The 22092-nt window shown below is 32.6% G+C and overlaps 1 protein-coding gene across 1 annotated transcript; it reads left to right on the forward strand.

The window, feature by feature from the left end:
• The first annotated feature begins 238 nt into the window (after window positions 1-238).
• On the forward strand, window positions 239-21631 carry txndc16 (thioredoxin domain containing 16). Its single transcript, XM_073827382.1, has 19 exons — window positions 239-606; window positions 799-881; window positions 1428-1501; window positions 2586-2660; window positions 2769-2890; window positions 2986-3076; window positions 4113-4269; window positions 4391-4557; window positions 6400-6460; window positions 6534-6654; window positions 6745-6891; window positions 6969-7028; window positions 8454-8622; window positions 8988-9124; window positions 10884-10968; window positions 11127-11265; window positions 13737-13906; window positions 14002-14192; window positions 21013-21631. The coding sequence occupies exons 1-19, from the start codon at window positions 465-467 to the stop codon at window positions 21231-21233; spliced, it is 2412 nt and encodes an 803-aa protein (XP_073683483.1). The 5' UTR covers window positions 239-464; the 3' UTR covers window positions 21234-21631.
• The last annotated feature ends 461 nt before the right edge of the window (window positions 21632-22092 follow it).

Below are 22092 nucleotides of genomic sequence, written 5' to 3' on the forward strand. Positions count from 1 at the left end.
GCTCTCAATTGAATTGCTGGTGAATAGAATAACGCAGTTACGTTTGAGCCAAAATGACAGGCGTTTCAATTTCACCGATGAGCAATGAACCCTCCGCCTACTTCTTTCTCATTGGTTTTCGCACTGGTTCTGCTTTGTGTTTTAAGCTTTCTGATTGGCGTCCAGCTCACCGTTAAACCCTCCCCACAAATTTAATTGGACAACGTTCGCGCATGTCGCGTTAGGGTTTGTGGATGTTGGTTTGCAGTACTTAAATGTAGCTTTCACCGATAATCATTAGCCCAATTAATTTATTCAGTCAAAAATTATTATATATATGTTATTATTTTTTTTAAGATTTCCCTATTTGTTAGGGTATGACTGACGCATTTAGGAGCACAGTCCAGAGTGTATGGATATATTGTTTACTGGGTTTATCCTAATTATGAACTAGGTTAAAGCTCCATACAGTGGAAAAGGGCATCATGTGCATCGTCTACTTGATTGCGATTTTATTTAGCCTAACAGAAGAGCCATGTTCCTCCAAACTGATAGAAGATTCAAGCCAGAGCTTCACGGAGAGGATGCACACAGGGAAGACGTCCTTTGTATACTTTGGAAATCATGGTGAGACTTTGATAAATGTGTTGCAGATGATTGCAGAGTAGTTATCGAAATGTGCAAAGCTAAGCAAGAGTCAATTGTCAGATCAGCACATCAGCGTATTTGCTGCTGAATCAATGTATTTGAGGTGTCAAAAACTTAAAGTTAATTTTTAAAATTCACAGACTGTTACATAAACTCTACTTCTGCTTGCAGTCAGTCCAACCATCAAACTGTTCATGGAGCAGCTTGAGATGTCAGCTGGTGCCCTGGCAGACTATGGGATATCTGTTGTAAGGGTGAGAAAAAAAAATCACCAGAAATCTGCATCAGCATATCAGAAGAAGGAGCTTTCTGGTGTCTAGTTATGAAGTACATGATGGTTGACTATATGTGACCCTGGACCAGTCTTAAGTAGCACAGGGATAATTGTAGCAATAGCCAAAAATACATTGCATGGGCCAAAACTATTGATTTTTATTTTATGCCAAAAATCATTAGGATATAAATTAAAGGCCATTTTCCATGAAGATATTTAGTAAATTTCCTATCATAAATATATCAAAACTTTTTTTTCAAAAATTGAGTAATATGCATTGCTAAGAAATTCATTTGGACAGCTTTAAATGTAATTTTCTCAGTATTTAGATATTTTTGTACCCTCAGATTCCAGATTTTTTTTAAATAGTTGTATATCGGCCAAATATTGTCCTCTCCTAACAAATACATCAGTATCATCAAATACATTTTTCCCAATTAAAAAAAAATGACCCTTATGACTGGTTTTGTGGTCCAGGGACACATACTGCAGTAATATTAGCTTGAATAACTGACTGTTTTCACAGGTGAACTGTTCTAATGATGCTATAGCAAACTACTGCACAGGAGAAAAGCTAATGACCAAGGCATACTTGTTCAGGTATAAGTTTTAAACTTTTCTCTCACATAATTATATATACATTGTGTTTAAAATGTTATGGTTAGTAAGATTTTTGAAAGTAAAAAGAAAAACAATTAAAGTGAAAATGAATGGGGACATCAAAAAAAAAAAAAGAAACACTTCCAGTCAAAAGTTTGTGTACAGTAAGATTTTTTTTTTTTAAAGAAGTCTGTTCTGCTCACCAAGCCTGTATTTATTTGATCAAAAATACAACTGAAGCCGTTATATTATGAAATATTTGTACTATTTAAAATAACTGCTTTCTATTTGAATATATTTTAAAATGTAATTTATTCCTGTGATCAAAGCTACATTTTCAACATCATTACTCCAGTCTTCAGTGTCACATGATCCTTCAGAAATCATTCTAATATGCTGATTTGCTGCTCAAAAAAACATTTATTATTATTGTTTAATACTTTAGAAATTAATACTTTTTAGAAAGGATGCTTTAAATTGATCAAAAGTTACAATAAAGACATTTATAATGTTAGAAACGATTTCAAATATATGTTCTTCTGAATTTCTATTCATCAGAGACACCTGAAAAACTCAGCTGTTTGCAACATCATAATAATAATAATAATAAATGTTTTTTGAGCAGCAAATCAGAATTTTAGAATGATTTCTGAAGAATCATGTGACACTGAAGGCTGGAGTAATGATGCTAAAATGTAGCTTTCATCACAGAAATATATTACATTTTAAATATATTCAAATAGAAAGCAGTTATTTTAAATAGTAAAAAATATTTCATAATAATGTACATAAATAATTCATAATATTTCATGTGACACTGAAGGCTGGAGTAATGATGCTAAAAATTCAGCTTTGAAATCACAGGAATATTTCAAAATGTTACTGTTTTTGCTGTACTTTGGATCAAATAAATGCAGGCTTGGTGAGCAGAAGAGACTTCTTTAAAAATCTTACTGTTCAAAAACTTTTAACTGGTAGTGTAAATAAGGCAAGAAAGTGTAAAAATGATTCGTATGACTCCATATAGTCATACATGTTTGGAACGACATCAGCATAAAAGCTTTTTTGTCCTTTATCTTTCCAGAGGCTCTGAGGTCTTGAGGACTTTCGACATTGATACCGTATTTGATGTCAATGCAATTGTTTCTCATGTCCTTTTGTGAGTTCTTCTTTTTTTAAACTTTTACAGTAGCACCTACATTGCATATTTTGTCTGATGGAACTGCAGTGACGACCTTGACCTTTGTTCCTTATTTCCTTCATTCAGCTCTGTCCTCTTCAATGAGGTCCGTTATGTGCACACACCTGCTGAGCTGCTGCGCGTGGAGAGTGCGGCCAAACAAAACAGTGATATTGTGGTCGGTCACATACCAGTGCTTGGCCTTCCAGGTACGATCACTATATTCTCTATAGTCCATTGTCTTGGTTAGAATGAAGCAATATTATATTGCTCTTGTTTTTTTGTTTTTTTTTTGTCTGGATAGAGCACCGAGCTTTGATGGAGGCAGCATTTGTGTATGGAACTAAATACCAGTTTGTCCAGACAACTGGCTCTTTGGTTTTGAAACATATGGGGTAAGTTTTATATAACTGCAAGGAATGACATACTTTCAGTACTTACCTAAGGTTATCAAAGCATAAAACAAACAAGATATGTGATGTGCACTACCAGTCAAACGTTTTTGAACAGTAAGATTTTTAATGTTTTTAAAGAAGTCTCTTCTGCTCACCAAGCCTGCGTTTATTTGATCCAAAGTACAGCAAAAACAGTACATTTTTTAAATATTTTTACTAATTAAAAGAACTGTTTTCTATTTTAATATATTTTAAAATGTAATTTATTCCTGTGATTTCATTACTTCAGTCACACGATCCTTCAGAAATAATTTTAATATTCTGATTTGCTGCTCAAAAAACATCAGAAAAACAGCATTTATCTTGAATAGAAATCTTGGTAACATTATAAATGTCTTTATCATCACTTTATCATCAAAAAAAATATTATACTGACTCAAAGCTTTTGAATGGTATAGTGTATAATGTTACAAGTTTTTTTTTTTTTCAGATAAATACTGATCTTTCTATTCATCTAAGAAAAAAAATGTAACTCAACTGTAACTCTATTGATAATAATAATAATACTAAAATGTTTCTTGAACAGCAAATCAGCATATTAGAATGATTTCTGAAGGATCGTGTGACATCGAAGACTGGAGTAATGATACTGAAAATGTAGCTTTAATTATTTTATATTTAATATTAATATTTAATAATATTTTAAATAGTAAAAATATGTCACGTTTACTGTTTTTGCTGTACTTTGAATCAAATAAATGCAGGCTTGGTGAGCAAAAGAGAATTCTTTAAAAAAAAAAAAAAACATTAAAAATGTTTAAATGTTTTAACTTTTGATTGTTAGTGTAGTTTACTTCAGGTAACAAAATGTGGTTACCAATTTAAAATGTGGTTAAATTTTATGGTTTTATTTCCAATTACCACAATATATTCAACTAAGATTTCATTAATATATTTTTACATTTTGATTTAAATGATACCAACTTCTTCTACTACTTCAGTGTCTCTCAAATGCATCTTCTGTTATCTATCACAGGTTTGTCGATCTCTCTTCGTCACAAGCCCGACTGTGGTTTCTGCACTGTAAAGGTGTTTCCAGTCAGTCTGATCCGTGTCCCAGCACTCCCATGACGAAACCACTCAACACCATCAACATACACACCTTCCTCCAGCTGATGGAAGCACCTCTATTGGTGAGAAAACATCTTCAACTTCTTGTCATTAATGGCAGATATTATGAAAAGGATTTCAAATTCTGATTATCTCTTCTGTTATGTTTGATTTTGGAGTTGTTGTGGACTTATTTTCTGGCAGACAGAGGCGGTTTTGGACCCGTCTGAGGTAGATGTGGTTCATATGCACCTTGGTGTGCCCGTGCTGTATCTGTTCTCTCAACCCCAAACCCAGCACTTGGACCGGGCCACTGCTCAAACTCTCGCCCTGCAGCTCCGTGGGGAGGTCGGAGTAGTGCTCATTCACAGGTACTGATGACAATGACAAAAACAACACTGCGATAGTTTTAAAAGGATAGTTCACCTAAAAATTAAACTGCACGTCAAAGGCTGTCACGGAAGAGAGGAAATTGTTGAATTAAGTCGTTATTTTTGTTTTCTTTGTGCACAAAAAGTATTCTTATACTGTAGCTTCATAACATTAAGGATGAACCACTGATGTCACATGGACTATTTTAACAATGTCCTTACTGCCTTTCTGGGCCTTGAACATGTCAGTTGTGTTGCTGTCTATGCAGGGTCAGAAAGCTCTTGGATTTCATCAAAAATATCTTAAGTTGTGTTCTGAAGATAAATAAAGGTCTTATAGGTTTGACATGAAGGTGAGTAATTAATGACAGAATTTTTGGGGTAAACTATCCCTTTAACTTCAATATTTATGTAACAAGATTCCATGGGAAATAATGGACAACACTTTACAATAGGCAATTAGCTTAAGCAGTACATTTTTTAATTTGATCTATTTTATTATTCTTAGAATTTTTTATTATTTATTTTTTATTTATTGTTGTTCTAGGTCAGTGGTTCTCAAACTTTTTACACCAAGTACCACCTTAGAAAATATTTGTCTCTCCAAGTACCACCATAATGACCATTAGTCCTAGTAGGAATATTTATTATTGTCGGCCACTTAAAAAAATGTACAGTAGACCTACTTGATAAAAATATTAACACAGGCATCATTTAGCCACCTTGCAAACTTTTAAAAAGTGTTTTAACATTATATAGCCATTATATAGCCTATATTATTTAATATATGTTAAATAAAAATATATAAAACTTAATGTATACTACTATCTATATATCTATATATATAAGATAAACTAACTGGTCAGATGTTTTTTAATTTTTACAATCTCTTTTATTTTATCAAAATTAGGGTAAAAAATTTATTTAATTATTTTATTCAGTGTCACATGATCCTTAAATCATTCTAATATGCTGATTTGGTGATCCAGAAAACATTTCTTATTATTATCAATGCTGAAAATATGGCTTAATATTTTTATAAAGCTGTGTAATAATAAATTAACATTTTATTATGCTGCTTAATATTTTTGTAGAAAATGTGAGCAATTTTTCAAAATTTGTTCTTGCATATAAAGTTAAAAAGAACAGCATTTATTAGAAATGTTTTGTAATAGTGTAAATAATGTTTTCAATCACATTTAATCGATTTAATACATCCTTGCTGAATAGAAGTATTCAAAAAAAAAATGTATATACACTACCAGTGAAAAGTTTTTGAACAGTAAGATTTTTAATGTTTTTTTTTAAGTCTCTTCTGCTCACCAAGCCTGCATTTATTTGATTCAAAGTTCAGAAAAAAAAGTAACATTTTGAAATATTTTTGCTATTAAAAATAACTGTTTTCTATTTGAATATATTTTAAAATGTAATTTATTCATGTGATTTCAAAGCTGATTTTTAGCATCATTACTCCAGTCACATGATCCTTCGGAAATCATTCTAATGTTCTGATTTGCTGCTCAAAAAACATTTATTATTATTATTATTATAATGTAGAAAACAGCTGAGTAGAAATTTTTTCAGGTTTCTTTGATTAATAGAAAGTAAATAAGAACAGCATTTTTCTGAAATGGAAATCATTTGTAACATTATAAAAGTCTTTATCATCACTTTTGATCAATTTAAAGCATCCTTGCTAAAAAAAAAGTATTAATTAAGTTTTGATATATCCACACAGCATCCAATACACATCTCCAAATTGTAGTCCACAGATCTTATTTTCAGTCAACAAAGCAGCTCCCTCTTGATCTTGATGAGTTTTTTCTCCTTTTCATTTTTTAGGAACAGTCCGAATGTGAAAACTCCATTGAAATACAACGCTGCTTACAGACTCCCACAGGAGGTCAGCTTAACCTTTGAATTTGCTCGCAATTATTTGAAAAAAATCTGTCTTTAACAAAAGCTTTTCTCAACAGGATGTGAAATATTTTACTCTGAATAGTGCCGAAGAGGTTGTGAAACTTTTCAAAGAAGAACTTTTGCAAGAACACAAGTTTGAAGACGAAGAAGAAGATGAGGAACATTGGTCGGATCCTGGTAGGATGCCACCTATGCAATCATTTCTAACTAGTACTGTGGTTCCAATGGTTTTGAACTGCTTCTAAAGATCTTGTTGAATTTATTCAGATATCCTTGATGACGAGGTGTCCGAGTCTGTGTACAGAGACCGAGATCTTATGCTGGATTTGGAGTCTGTTGTTGAACTCACTTCAGACAATTTTCAAACAACAGTCACACAGAATGAAATCACAGTGGTGCTGTTTTATTTTAAATGTGAGTTTAGCTTTTTGCATCATTGTATTTGATTTATAACATGAATCTAGCCTGATATATCCACTTTTGTCCTCTAGGGGATGCTGTCTGTATGGCTTTCATTCAGTCGTATATAGAGGTGGCTGATGCACTTGAAGGTAAAAAGCATTTCAGTGGTGAACAAAATTGACAATGTAGACATTTTCGATTTGTAAATCGAGTTATGTTATGCTTTTTGTACTTTATTGATTTTTCTGATGAAATCCATTTTCAGATAAAGTCATTCTCGATCTATACATGATAAATTGTTTTGCTTTTACACTGGCCTCAAAAATATTTGGACACTTAAGTAATTGCATTAGATGATGAAATTTAAAATCTGCAAACAAATGATTTTTCTCAGAACTAACTTCCCTTTCCATTTTTGTAAGTTTTTTTTTTAAGACTTTTTAGTTGATATATGAAGTAATTTCATCCATCCCTGATTTCCTCATCTTTCTTTCAATAATTTGCTTTAATACAATTAAATAAACTAAAAAACTGTCATTATTTATTCACCTTTATGCCTGTGTCAAAAGTTTTTGAACAGTTAGATTTTTAATGTTTTTTTTTAAGAAGTCTCTTTTCCTCACCAAGCCTGCATTTATTTGATCCAAAGTACAGCAAAAACAGTTAAGTTCTGAAATAGTTTTGCTATTTAAAATAACTGTTTTCTATTTTAATATTATTTTTAAATTTAATTTATTCATTTGATCAAACTAAAATTTTCAGCATCATTACTCCAGTCTTCACAGTCACATGATCCTTCAGAAATCATTCTAATATGCTGATTTGCTGTTCAAGAAACATTTTTAATTATTATTTTTATTATTATCAATATTTAAAAGTTTTTTCTTTTGGAAAATAAATTAATACTTTTATTTAACAAGGATACTTTAAAATGTACCAAAAGTGATGATAAAGACATTTATAATGTTACAAAATATTTTTATTTCAGATAAATGCTGTTCTTCTGAACTTTTTATTCATCAAAGAAACAAATTCTATAAAAAAAAAGTTTTTTGAGCAGCAAACCAGAATATTAGAATGATTTCTGAAGGATCATGCAACTGGAGTAATAATGCTAAAATAAAGTAAATAATTCAGTAATAAAATAAAGTAATAATTCAGCTTTGAAATCACAGGAATAAATTACGTTTTAAAATATATTCACATTTTAAATAGTAAAAATAATTCAAAATTGTAGTTTTGGAATCAAATAAATGCAGGCTTCGTGAGCAGAAAAGACATAAAGAAAAGAAAAAAACAAAAAATTTACAGTCTAAAAACTTTTGACTGGTAATGTATATTCTTTTTATTATTATTATTTCATAGTTTTCATTATTTCATAACTAATTATTTTAAATTAAAAACTTCAAAGAAATGAAAAGCTCACTTTTTGTGTCTATTTTACCACCTGACAGACATGTTGTGTTTAAAATGTGAACAAACTTCAATTAGAGTGTCAAAAAATTGTGTGAATAATACATATCAGCATATGTTAAAACCACATTTCTCTGTTTTGCCTTGTTTATCATGTTCAGGTATGAATGGGGTGCAGTTGGCGGCAGTAAACTGTGGAGAATATACTGACATTTGCAGTGCTCAGAACGTCACTTCCTTCCCCACCGTTCTGATCTACCGGCCCATGGCTGCTGCTCAGCTCTATAGAGGAATGCTGGGAACCAAGAGCCTACACAGGTTCATCCTGCTGTGAGTATATTACGTCCTCTTTGCCATGCAAGGTCAGATCCTCTAGGTGCGATTTAGTCTCCGTCACTCAGGATTAACCTGAAAGTGGGCCATCTTTTTAAATTAGAGGCCTGGTGATTGAAGAGTGCATTTGCAGTTTGTGCCTCCGCTGACCTTCTGTTATATGTTCTTGGCTGTGAGCTGATAAAGGCAATTGTAGTGTTTTATCTGTAGAGCACCATGAAAAATCAATTAATAGCCGTTCCCAAGTCAACAGTGCAGTGATCGTAAATGCGCTGACTAGATTCCCACCCAGAAAGCCAATAGTCTTTAAACAAGACGTATTAGTTGAACAGTGTTTATTAATGTTACCTTTTTTCTAGCAGGAGTCTGGTCTGCAGTCCTATCCGTTTAACTTCCTCTGCTGAGGTGAAGTCATTTTTGGAGGGAGATGTGTACAGTAAACACGTATATTTGACCCCTGTCAGAGTGCTGGGCCTTTTCAGTTCAACACATGACACGGGTAAGCCAACTTTTCCCAGGAACACTATGTGATAGATAGGGGATATATACAGTTGAGGTCAAAAGTTTGCACCCCCCTTTCAGAATCTGCAAAATAAGAGGGATCATGCAAAATTCATGTTATTGTTTATTTAATACTGACCTGAATAATATATTTCACATTAAAGATATTTACATATAGTCCACAAAAGAAAATAATAGTTGAATTTATAAAAATGACCCCGTTTAAAAGTTTACATACACTTGATTCTTAATACTGTGTTGTTAACGTGATGTTTTTTTTTTTTTTTTTTTTTGTGATGGTTGCATATGAGTCCCTTGTTTGTCCTGAACAGTTAAACTGCCTGCTGTTTAACCGTTTAAAATTTTCAGGTCCCACAGATTCTTTGGTTTTTCAGCATTTTTGTGAACAGAATGGAGATCCTTTTTTTTCCATTTAGTACTGCCTTTCAGAGGCTAGAGAAGATATTTGCATGTTTCCCAGAAGACAAAATTTAAAAAAAGTTAAATTAAAAGTTAAATTTACCCTGATCTTCAAATTCAATTTCATTGTTTTTCTTTCTGGAGCATCAGTGAGTGTTTGAACCTTCTGTAATAGAGTCCCTCAGTTGTCCTTAATGTGAAAAGATGGATCTCAAGATCATACAGTCATTGTTGGAAAGGGTTCAAATACACAAAAATGCTGGAAAACCAACGAATTTGCTGGACCTGAATAATTTTTCTGAAAAACAGCAGGCAGTTGGTTTTCAATGAACAACTCTAAACAAAAAATCTGGATCATTCAGGTAACAACACAGAATTAAGAATCAAGTGCATGTAAACTTTTGAACGGGGTCACTATTATTTTCTCTTGTGGACTACATGTAAACGTCTTTTATGTGAAATCTTATTCAGGTCTGTACTAAATAAACAATAACATGCATTTTGTATGTTCCCACTTATTTTGCAGATTCTGAAAGGGGGGTGTAAACTTTTGACTTCTAAGTTCATGTTAAAAACACAAGAGTTACAAAAACAGTCAGTTATGTCTGTTAAGGTAAACAGCTGGGAAAGAAATCGCATGTTTATATTAGATCTGGGTGGCAGCAACGTAATATACAATAATAGATAAATCAATAAATCCACTGCTGTCTTGTCTCCTCTGAGGCTGGGAGTCTAAATGGTGTTCTGTGCTCATCTGTGCAGCCAACAACAGAACAGTTAGCATACTTTGCTTGAACTTTTGCCATGGTGTTAGAACTGGTACACCGTTGTCGCTTGCGGAAAATAGCGGTGCTGTGGGTGGAAACGTGCAGATTAAGGTTCGGTAATATTAAAATAAGATTCCCTTTCTGTGTCACTAGGGGAGTGTAATCTGAGCGGCTAGTTTTTTTTTTTACATGCTCGCAGAGAAAGGCTTACCAAAACAAAATTACTGGGTTGTCCTTTTTCACTTTTTCTGGGTTGGTAGATGCACCTAGGACCTGATTGTAACACTTAATCACGGGGAAAAGTCAGATTTTCTTAAAATGTCCCCTTTAAATCCATAGCAGCCAGTTCTATTTTAATAGTCAGAAGGATGCAGAAAATGGACATGTAAAATGTTATTGACTTTGACATTGTAAGTGGAACAATGTAAGTGGAATGACCTCTTCAAATGTTACACCGCTCGTAAACTCACATTCTTTTTTATATTATGGCAGTCAAAATGTATTTTATGGGTGCAGCATGTATTGTGCAACTTACAGGAACTTGTCAGTCATGTGCTTTTTATGTCTTAGGTGTAACTTCATTTGAGGAAGCTGGAAGACTCCTCAGAGGAGAGATGATTGTTGGGCTGTTTGCCCACAAAGAGGCAGAGCAATGGTATATGACAGTTTCACCGCAACTATTTTGATGATGTAATATACTTCAGATTACACCTTGCATTCAAAGACATTGTAAGTGTCTTGACAAGATGCTACATGTGTTGATCCAGTGTAATGTCAGAAACCGTTCCAGCTGACTGCTCTGTATTTGATCAGGGTGGAGGGACTGTCAGTAAACCTGCCTGCTGTACTGGTGTCCCGTGGCCCTGGAGTTCCTTATGAGGTCTATTCTCTCCCATCATCCTCACCAGCGGACCATGTCGCACTCATGCAACGAGTGGAGCTAGAACGTTTTGTGAGTTGTTTTGGGAACATAGTTGCAGATTTACCACAGTGTCCAAAACCATGCTTCACAGTTGCTCAATGGTACTTTATATTGGAATCACATGTGTTTTACTGGAATTTAAGTAATATGAATTGACTGGCTCTCCACATTGACGTAGTTAGCAGTGTTGTTGTTGTTGTACACTAAATTGTTCCTATTAACTGTAATAAAAATTGAAATAAAATATAGTTATTAGTTGAAAAACAAGAATTAGAAATGTAACATTGGCAACTGAAAGTAAGTTTCAGTTGAATGTCTAAAATTACTGAATCTAAAACTAAAATGAAAACTAAAGAAAAGTTCATTCAAGATAAATACTTTAAATGCTAACAATAAATATAGCTGCAAGCAGCGATTGTCAGATTTCAAGCACTTTAAGGCATTTAAGCACATATGAAAAAAGACATTACATATTATTTAGCAAGCCTGCAACCACCTAAAACTGATAAAATGCATTTTTGACAAATCCAGGTAACTTATCATAGAAATATGATGTTTTTAACGTTGTGTCTGTTATAGTGCCAGCTGTGGTCCGATCTCCCTAAAACTTTGCATGCTTGTTTAAAATCACTATTTGCATGTTCTCACCGGTTTTTGTGAAGTTTTGAGTTTTCGTTTGGGCTTTATAGGCTTTTGGGTATGTTTGGACAGGTCCCTTTCCTAAATGACCCCGTTATAGCTTCCCAAAGGGTAAATTGCAAAATTTTTTTTTTTTGATAATTATTGACCTAGAGAGGCCGGAGAAAAAGGTAGTGTTTTTTTTTTTTGTTGTTGTTGTTTTTTGTTTTTTTACATTTTCTTAGTCATTTAATAAATTTGATTGACAGCAGTGGTTTTAGAGGCAAAGCTGTTTGGAATGAGGATGTCTATCGTATGATACAAATATCGTGCAAATGTTTAAAAAACCAAGCAATGTACAATTCTGCCCTACAAAGCAAAAAGGCAGTAACTGCATTTTTGGTCAAAAATGAGTTATTATCATTTTCATGACATTCAAGGCATCCTTTGTTATGTGACACAATATCTTATCTCAAATGTGTGTCGTTTTGTAGAAAACTGGTAGTCGTTTGTACAGTAATTGGATTACAGGCTGGATGACAGGATAACTTTAAAGTCCTTTTTCTCAGTTCTGCACTCGGCGTAGTTACTGCCTTTTTGCTTTGTAGGGCAGAATTGTTTACACCCTTCAAAAAAAATGCGTTATCGGCCCCAGTGGTCGATTTCTTTCAAATTTCTCACAGACCTATCGGGCCGTGAGTCAAACAGTAGGTTTTTAAAAAAATGCAAAATACATTCTGCATGATCGGTTTTACGTGGAGATTGCTGATCCATGGCCATTCTAACAGTTACAATAGGGTTTTAGCACTACATGCTTGAACCACTGATCTTAAATATATTATATAGATCAGTGGCTTGAACCCCTAAATACTAATAAATAATATTAATAAATACTAAAATAAAAAAAATGTAATAGGCTGTGAAGCTGCTTTGGCAATACATTTAAATACAACAACATATAGGGCCCTATAAAATCTATTTTTCTGTGATTCTGTTTTTTATGGTTTTATTTTTTCTAGACTATGTTTTAATGGTTAAATTAAATTGTATTAATCAAAAAATATATCTAATTAATTGAAATCATGAAACTTGCACAATTTAACAGCAATTTATTAAAAGTTAAACAAAAATTAAATTAAGGCCCTATGATATGTGTTTTATTTTTTCCCAAATTCCATTTTAATTTTTTCCCAAATTCTGTTTTTCTGTTTTAAATTTATATATGTATATGTATGCTGCTTTTTTTTGGTAAAAAAAAATCTGGTAAATATTTTTTCTAGTAAATATTCCCTAAAAGTAGTGTTTTAATAGTAATTTTATTAGTAGTAGTAGTAGTATTAGATTAAGTAATATTTATGTCACAGTTTCTTCAAGTTAAACCGAACTTTCATTTTGACAGGTTGCTGTGAAGAAGTTTGTGTTTGTATATGATATGACGACAGTTTTTCTTAAAAGAAACAATAAAATGCCTTTGGTAATGTCTTCATGTACTCATATATTGAGGAAGCAGAGGCTGAAAACACTGCACACTTCAGTATGTGTGTAGTAAACGAAACCGCAAGTCTGCGGCATTCATTCACACATAGCCACAAAATGTGTATTATTCATATTTACATAGTATTTTTGCGGTTTAATATTCACAGACACTAGTCCATATGGCGTTTTGATTAAAGTATACTAACCTACTTTGGATTTATTCATCCAAAACTTGGCAAATTCCGTGACATTCTGCGTTATACAGTGAATTCCATTTTTATGACTGGATTCCGCAATTCCGAAAATACATTCCGTCTCGAAATGCCATCTTATTGCAATAAAAGTTGTTCTTCCTTTTCCAAAAACTTGCATACTAAAATGAAAACATGTTGTGTTTTGTTATACAGCCTGAACTGACCGTGGAGAATCTTCCCTGGTATTTGGAGCTTGGGAAACCTTTGCTACTGCTTTTTATCGGAAAGGAGGACAGTACAGAGAGTACGAAGGCTTTAGCAGAGATAAAGCATCCGCTGAGCTCTGGACAGCTGGATTCCTTCTTGCCATGTTGGATCCATCTGTGAGCAGCATGATCTGTTAGACACATTAATCAAAATGCTTTCACTTTAAGCAAACACTTTGTTTATTGTCACCTATGGCATTTCATTGTTTTAGAGGTCGGACACCTGTTGGGAGGGCTATCCTGGAGAAGTATCTCGGCTTTGTACCTCCACTTCCTGCTTTGGTGATGTCACGGTTAAAAACTGAGGGAGAGGTGTTCCTTTTCCCACCAGAGCGCCCGCTAATGGCTAACAATGTCCTGCAGTGGATTCAGGATGTGGAAAATAGGCAGGAACAACCAGCAGGTGAAACCCATTAGCTTTTAAATTTTGATCCATTTTGGTTCAGATTTCAGGCCTACATCAGGTGCAACAAAGTGAATGAAGTAAAAAGTTTTTGTGCTGAGACGGTCAATACAGTTAACATTTCTGGACATACTTGAAATATCCCGCAAAATGTCCGGCTTGTTGAGGCGAACTATGCTTCAGTTTGACAAGAAAACAGGAAAACATGGAGCCTCATCCATGGTTAACAATTTATGAGATATTTGGGATTATTTTGTCTTATTTATCTTTTAGCATATTACTATTAAAATATAGCATTTTTATAGCTTTATTTTATTTTAGCCAATCTGTATTAAAATATTGCATTTTACAAACTTTATTTTAGCTTATTAATGTAAAAAAACAACATTTTTTTTTTAGCATTTTATGTTTTTTATTATATTATGTTAAAAAATATTGAATTCAGATTATTTAGATTTTTATTTTTATCATATTGTGCTTCAGTCTGACGTTTTCCTGGCAGGAAAACAGGACAATAAAAGACTGAGAGGTTCATTCAAAATCAAGATCTTCTTTGATATTTGGGCTTTTTTTTATTTAGCATATTGGTATTAAAATATAGCATTTTGCACACAAAAAATATTTTAGCTTATAAATGTTAAAAATATAGAATTTTAAGTTTTTTTTTTTTATCATATTATATTAACATTTATTGAATTGAAATTATTTTGATTTTTATTTTTTGTCATATTGTGCTTCAGTCAGACTTTTGCCTGACAAGAAAACAGGAAAGTAAAACACTCATCCAAGGTCAAGAATTTCTTTCATATTTAGGCTTTTATTTTATTTGTTTTATCTGTATGAAAATATTGCATTTTGCTATCATTTTTTATTTTAGCTTTTTAATGTTAAAATATGACATTTTAGGTTTTTTTTTTTTTTTCTCATATTTTGTTAAAATATATTGAATTCAAATTATTTAGACTATTATTTTTTATCACATTGTGCTTTAGTTTGACTTTTGCCTGACAGAAAAACAGGAAAATAAAAGACTTGGAGCCTTATACAAGAATTTTTGGGATTTTATTTTTTTATTGTATTTTATTTTATAGCATATCAAGTATTAAAATATTTTTATACTTTAGCTTACAAATGTTTAAACTATTAGTATTAGCAAGTAGTAATAAAATATTGCATTTTTGCAAATGTGTTTTATTTTAGGAAAAATATTAAACAAAATATATATTTGGGAATTTATTTCATTTTATTTTTTAGCATATTAGTGTTAAAATATTGTATTTTGCACAAAAATATATATTTTAGCTTATAAATGTTTAAAATATAGCATTTTAAGCTTTTTATTATATTACGTAGATTTTTTTTTTTTTTTTTCCCAATTCAAATGATTTAAATTTTTATTTTTATTATATTGTGCTTCAGTCTGACTTTTGTCCTGACAGGAAAATAAACGACTTGGAGCCTCATCCATGTTCAAGAATTTCTTAGATATTTGGGCTTTTTGTTTTGTTTTGTTTTGTTTTATCTTATTTTTTAGCATATTAGTATTAATATATTGCATTTTGCAAACATTTTTTATTTTAGCTTGTAAATGTTACAAATATAGAATGTTAAATTTGATATTATATTATGTTAATTTTTTTTTAATTCAAATTATTTCAATTTTATTTATTTATTTATTTATTTATTTTTATCATATTGTGCTTCAGTTGGACTTTTGTTTCAGGAAAACAGGAAAATAAAAGACTTGGAGCCTCATCCAAGGTCAACAATTTCATAGATATTTGGGCTTTAATTTAATTTATTTTATTTTTTAATTTTTTATTCTGCATATTAGTATTAAAATATTGTATTTTGCAAACCTTTTTTATTTTAGCTTATAAATATTAAAAATATAGAATTTATTTGAAGTTTATCATTACGTTATGTTTAAATTTATTGAATTCAAATTATTTAGTTTTTATTTTTATCATATTGTGACTCAGTCTGACTTTTGCCTAATAGAAAAACAGGAAAATAAAACATTTAGAGCCTCATCCCAGATCAAGAATTTTTTAGATATTTGGGCATTTGTTTTATTTATTATTTAGTATATTAGTATTAAAATATTGCATTTTGCGAACATTTTTATTTTAGCTTATAAATATTAAAAATATAGTTTTTATTATATTTTTTTATTAATGTATTAAATTCAAATTATTTAGATTTTTATCCTATTATGCCTAATTTCTTAGATATTTGGGCTTTTATTTTATTTATTATTTAGCATATTAGTGTTAAAATATAGCACTAAAACGTTTTTATTTTAGCTTATAAATGTTTTAGCTTATAAATATTACAAATATAGTTTTTTATTATATTTTGTAATAATTCAAATTATTTTGATTTGTATTATCATATTTTTAACATTTAAACGTTTTATTTATTATTTAATTTTTATATCAGTTAATGGTATCTATATATATTTTTTATTGACATCGTCTGTGATTTTGTCAGTAGTTTGCTTTCATTCATAACAGAAAAATTACTTGGAAACATCTTAGTTGGAAATTAATTGGAAACATGTTGCGCCCCACCTGGTTGTGTCTTTTTGCCAAATTATTTGCATAGATCTCACACGAATATTATTGTGTGCTAACTCTGGAATCATCAAGTGTGAATGTCTTCCTACTGCACCTCCTCTTTAGCTACAGTTTACAGTACTTACACATTTGAAGACATCAAATATGTCTATTTAGTTGTTGGCAATGTCTTTTACATGCCTACAGTTCCAGGCAGGAATCAGTCATCGCATGACGCCGCTGCCCTGAAAAAGCTGGCAAAAAGTACTCCGACATGCAGCAATGTTTAGGAGATCACACCCTATCCATTCAGAACCGCATCAACACTTTTCCCCTAATACAATCACCATTGTTGCTTGTGGTAAAAAACAAGCCCAATCACTCAGATCCAGCACTCAACTCTGTTGATGCCTTTCCAAAATGCGCTCTCACTCACTTGTCCCCAAAGACTCGCCGCTCCATTCCGCTGATGGTCTCCGAGCGGGTTTTTGCTTTTGTCAGCGTCAAAACCTGAACTGGTTTTATACCCACTTCTCAGCATCTCCCATCTGCTTCCTATGGAGCTGAGAGGAAACCGTATCCCTTAATTGTGTCTGATTGTTACAAGTTATTTCCCCGAAACCTTCTGCTGTACTCCTGGGGCCGGACGACTGTTTTTTGGCAGCTTCTTGCACTTCCGAAAAAGATGGCTTCATCCGTCTGTCGGTTAAAATGTGTTTTATGAAGATGGATGAAGCACTTTATCCATCGCCAGATATTTATTAAATTTGATATGCCTGTGAGATGCAGAGCAAACACAATTGTCTACACATCGTCAGAATTTTATCCTTGAAGCATTAGTGTAATTATAATAAAATGTCCGTTGTACTGCTGTTAAAAGAGCCATAATATACGTGCCTGTTTTGTGACTCTAGTTACCAGGAAAACACAACAGTTGTTTCCTTTCTGCTATACGGGACCGTGGATTTTATTAGGCTGATTTTTGTATTGTCTCGTGTATGGTTTGTAATGTAAGAGCTATTTTTTTGGTCCTGGCAAATGTAATCATTCCCATTAAACATTGATGGGTTTGTCCTTCTCTTTTCTGTGCGACCAGAGAGAGGACTCATGTCTCAAAACACAAAGTTCTGCTTTTGATTTCGCATTTGACGTGGAAACATTGCATAATGAGCGTCAATGTCCCTCTGTGTTATCACCACATTAAAGTTATGCGAGTTTAGATGTTCCAAAAAAGACTTTTCCCCCATTGTGCTCATGGGAGCGATGAGTGACATTTTCATATCCTGTTACACCTTTGTATGATGCATTTATTATATTTATTATATTACTTCATTTTCCCTTCCGGTCACACTTTATTTTAAAGTCCAATTCTCACTATTAACTATTTATTAACTAATTTGCTGCTTATTAAAAGTATGTTGGTTGTCAAAGAGTCATAAACTGCCTTTGTTTTTACATGAAAATACATAATATTTTAGAAAAATTACACTATTTTATGTCCTGTTTTTAACCTCCCCCGTCAGAACGTCCTGTTTGAATAGGCATGGTGGATTGTAGACTCAAAAGTAAATGCCCACTGCTATGATTAGCTAACAGTTTTGCAGTTTTTCATATACAGTTCAGGTCAAAAGTTTACATACACCTTGCAGGATCTGCAAATTGGCTTTTTTTGTGTCCAAAATAAGAGGGATCATACAAAATGCATGTTATTTTTTTATTTAGTACTGACCTGAATATGATATTTTACATAAAACATGTTTATATATAGTCCACAAGAAAAAATAATATTTGAATTTATAAAAATAAAACTGTTCAAAAGTTTACATACACTTGATTCTTCATAATGTGTTGTTACTTGAATGATCCACAGCTGTGTTTTTTTTGTTTAGTGATAGTTGTTCATGAGTCCCTTTTATCCTGACAAATGTCCCACAAATTCTTTGGTTTTTCAGTGTTTTTGTGTTTTTGAACCCGTTCCAACATTGACTGTATCATGTATGAACCAGCCTAGGTTTGGTTTTAGCTGTTTTGTTTTTTTTTCAGAAGGGTTAAGAGCCAGGGTGTGAAAACTTTTTGAATTAGACGCTCGGGGTAAATTTTGTAAAACTTATTTTGTCTTCTGGGAAACACAAAAGTTTCTTCTGTTGCTTCTGAAGGGCAGTACTAAATAAAAAAATAAAAATACAATATTTAGTCAAAATAAGAAAAATTTATACATTTTCATCCTGTTCAAAAGTGTTCACCCCCTGCCTCTTAGTGCATTGTTTTTCCTTCTGAAGCATCAGTGAGCATTTGAACCTTCTGTAACAGTTGCATATGAGTCCCTTAGTTGTCCTCAGTGTGAAAAGATGGATCTCAAAATTATACAGTCATTGTTGGAAAGGGTTCAAATACACAAAAATGCTGAAAAACTGAAGAATTAGTGAGACCTGAAGAATTCTCCTTATGAACAGTGGGCAGTTTAACTGTTTAACTCATGAACAACTATTACTAAACAAACAAAAAAAAAACAGCTGTAGATCATTCAGGTAACAACACCGTATTAAGAATCGAGTGTATGTAAACTTTTAAACCGGGTAATTTTTATAAATTCAGCTTTTTTTTTTTCTCTCTTGTGGACTATATGGAAACGTCTTTTATGTGAAATATCTTATTCAGGTCAGTACTAAATAAAACAACAACAACATGCATTTTGCATGATCCCTCTTATTTCGGTAAAATAATTAACATTATGCATGTGTATGTAAACGTTTGAACTGTATTTGATCAAAATACAGTAAAAACAGAAAAAATGTTACTGTTGATTTGAAAATAACCATTTTATGTTTTAATATATTTTAAAATGTAACTTATTCTTGTGAGGCAAAGCTAAATTTTCAGCAGCATTTACTTCCGAAATCATTCTAATATGCTGATTTGGTGCTCAAGAAGCATTTAAAGTATTATTAATGTTGAAAACAGTTGTGCTGCTTAATATTTAGATTTCTTTCGAATGGTTGTGTATATTATGGAGTGGAGCTGGAGTGTTCCAAGGGTGATGGCTAAGTGGTTGTTTACTGATCCAAGTCGAAAGAGTTTCTCTGTTATTTAGCACTCTAGAAATCTAGAAGTCTTACTTTTTTTTTAGTCCACCAGCTGAATCATATGTCAGATTCTTGTAATTTCATGCCTCTTGTCAAAAAAACCCACATGATTTAAGGTGTCGGGAAAAAACCTCTAACTGTAAACCACCGTGAGTATGACCAATATTTACAGTGATGCTGGTCTTAGCAAACACCACTAAAAATGTGTTTGGAACCAAAATCATTCTCATTTCCTAAATAATTTCCAAGGACCCAGATGTCCGCTTTTCCTGTAATTTGAGCAAGCAGCATGTTTGGTCTGTTACTATGCATTTCGTCAGAGCGGCAAAACATCTCAGCCGGCTGATTAATCCCACTACGCCACAAACATTAATGATCGCAGGAGACTCTGCATCATTGACTTAGGAGAAGAGGAGTGCTATAGTCCATCAATCCCTGTGGTCCAGTGTTTTACAGTAGATATAGCACATCTGTTGATCCACGTTCTTAGGGTGTGATATGAGCTGAGGTTCTTGAGCACAAAATCAGCATATCAGAATTATTTCTGACGGATCATGTGACACTAAAGAATAGAGTAATGATGCTGAAAATTCATCTTTGCATCACAGGAATAAATTGCATTTTAAAATATATTCAAATTGAAAACAGTTGTTTTAATTTGTAATAATATTTCACAATTTTACAGTTTTTACTATATTATCAGTCTCAATACATTTTGATCTTTTTGGTCTCATTTAAAGTTACTTTCAGCAATATAAAATCAAGTATATTCAATTTAAAAAGCTATATAAAAGCAATATAATCAAATGATTAACCCTTAGTGCTTGAGAAATGTTTGCATTCACTGTTTAAAAAAATCTGTTTAAAAATTGCAGCTATGCTGTCTATCTGCGCAATTCCTTGTGTTTTCACTGGGATTATAGTAGATCAGTTTACATAGTTTCCACACCAAGACATCTGGAATCATTTGTCACTCTCCATTAGTAAACTCCTCTCCTTAAAATTTCCAGGTATCAAGCTTTATTTACTCCCTACGTGCTGTTTTGTTCTCATAAGTAGCATCTACACAGACTAATCAGTGTTTACTTAAAAAGTTATGCTAGCTGTTCTTCACCAACATTCGTGAAACGAATTGGACAGACGTCACAACATTTTGTTTTTTCTATGTTGTTCTTTTAGGCTTGATTCCAGATGGGAAATGGGGCCCTCCAGTGCCATTCTTTGACTTTCTGGCAATAATGGACCAAGAAGCGCCGACTTACGCAGCTCAAAGGGGTCCTAAAACGAAGACTGGGGGCAGGGAAGACCACAGAGAGCAGAAGCATGTGACCCCAAACCAAAGACAAACCTCACATCCATCACCAAACCCCCAAGCACCTCGCCAGCACTCTGAACTATAAAGTCGTGGCACAGAAGGTTATGTAAGCAATTCACATGACTGCTTGACATCTGTTAGATTTCACATTATGTGTGACGGACGTCTTCAGTGGACTTTTTCAAACTAAATCAAGCTAGTGAACATCTTAGTGCTGTAGCTTTATATACACAGAAAACCTGAATGTATTTATTTATCTAAAGCATATTCTGATTTCTACCGTGCCTGTTTGGCAATGTTTTTATACAAATACAGAGCTTCGCATATGGATGACATTTGTAAATTCGTACATTGTCTGTTGTTTCAGTCATAGAGGTTTTTTTGGACCATATCGTGCTGCTTTCATGGTGGAAAGACTAACGTCAAATCTGAAAGAGGCTGCATCTTTGGTTGATTGCGTTGTTAAAGTTAATTAGCGTCACAGTTAACTTTCGAACCAAAGTTACTAAAAGAGGCCGGGGTCTGTATCCAGTATTTAAACCCTAATACAGATGTTAAATATCAGTTTTTGAATATCAGTTTTTTTGGCAGTGAAATGCGATCCCAGTATGTGGTTGGATGCACATGTTTTCGAGTGCCTATATATACACTCACTCATGTGAAGGTCATTATATAGGATAAGCCTGCATGGAAACTCCATAAGGATACAGTCACATTGACCTCTGTTTACAGTATCTGTGCCACGTCTTCACATGAGCTCTCTGACTTCTACAGTGAACATAGTTTCAGCAATTAAGCAAATTAGTGCTTTAATGACAAATTGAGTTGAGTCATCACATTTTTCTTTAATCTGTACACTTTCTTGAATGAAAGCTTTCTCGGAACTTGTTAGAATTAATTTTGGGATTGCCTTCACGAGCGATCATGATTTCATATTTAATGTA

The sequence above is a fragment of the Garra rufa genome, chromosome 21, assembly GCF_049309525.1.
Source record: "Garra rufa chromosome 21, GarRuf1.0, whole genome shotgun sequence".
Taxonomy (NCBI): Eukaryota; Metazoa; Chordata; class Actinopteri; order Cypriniformes; family Cyprinidae; genus Garra; species Garra rufa.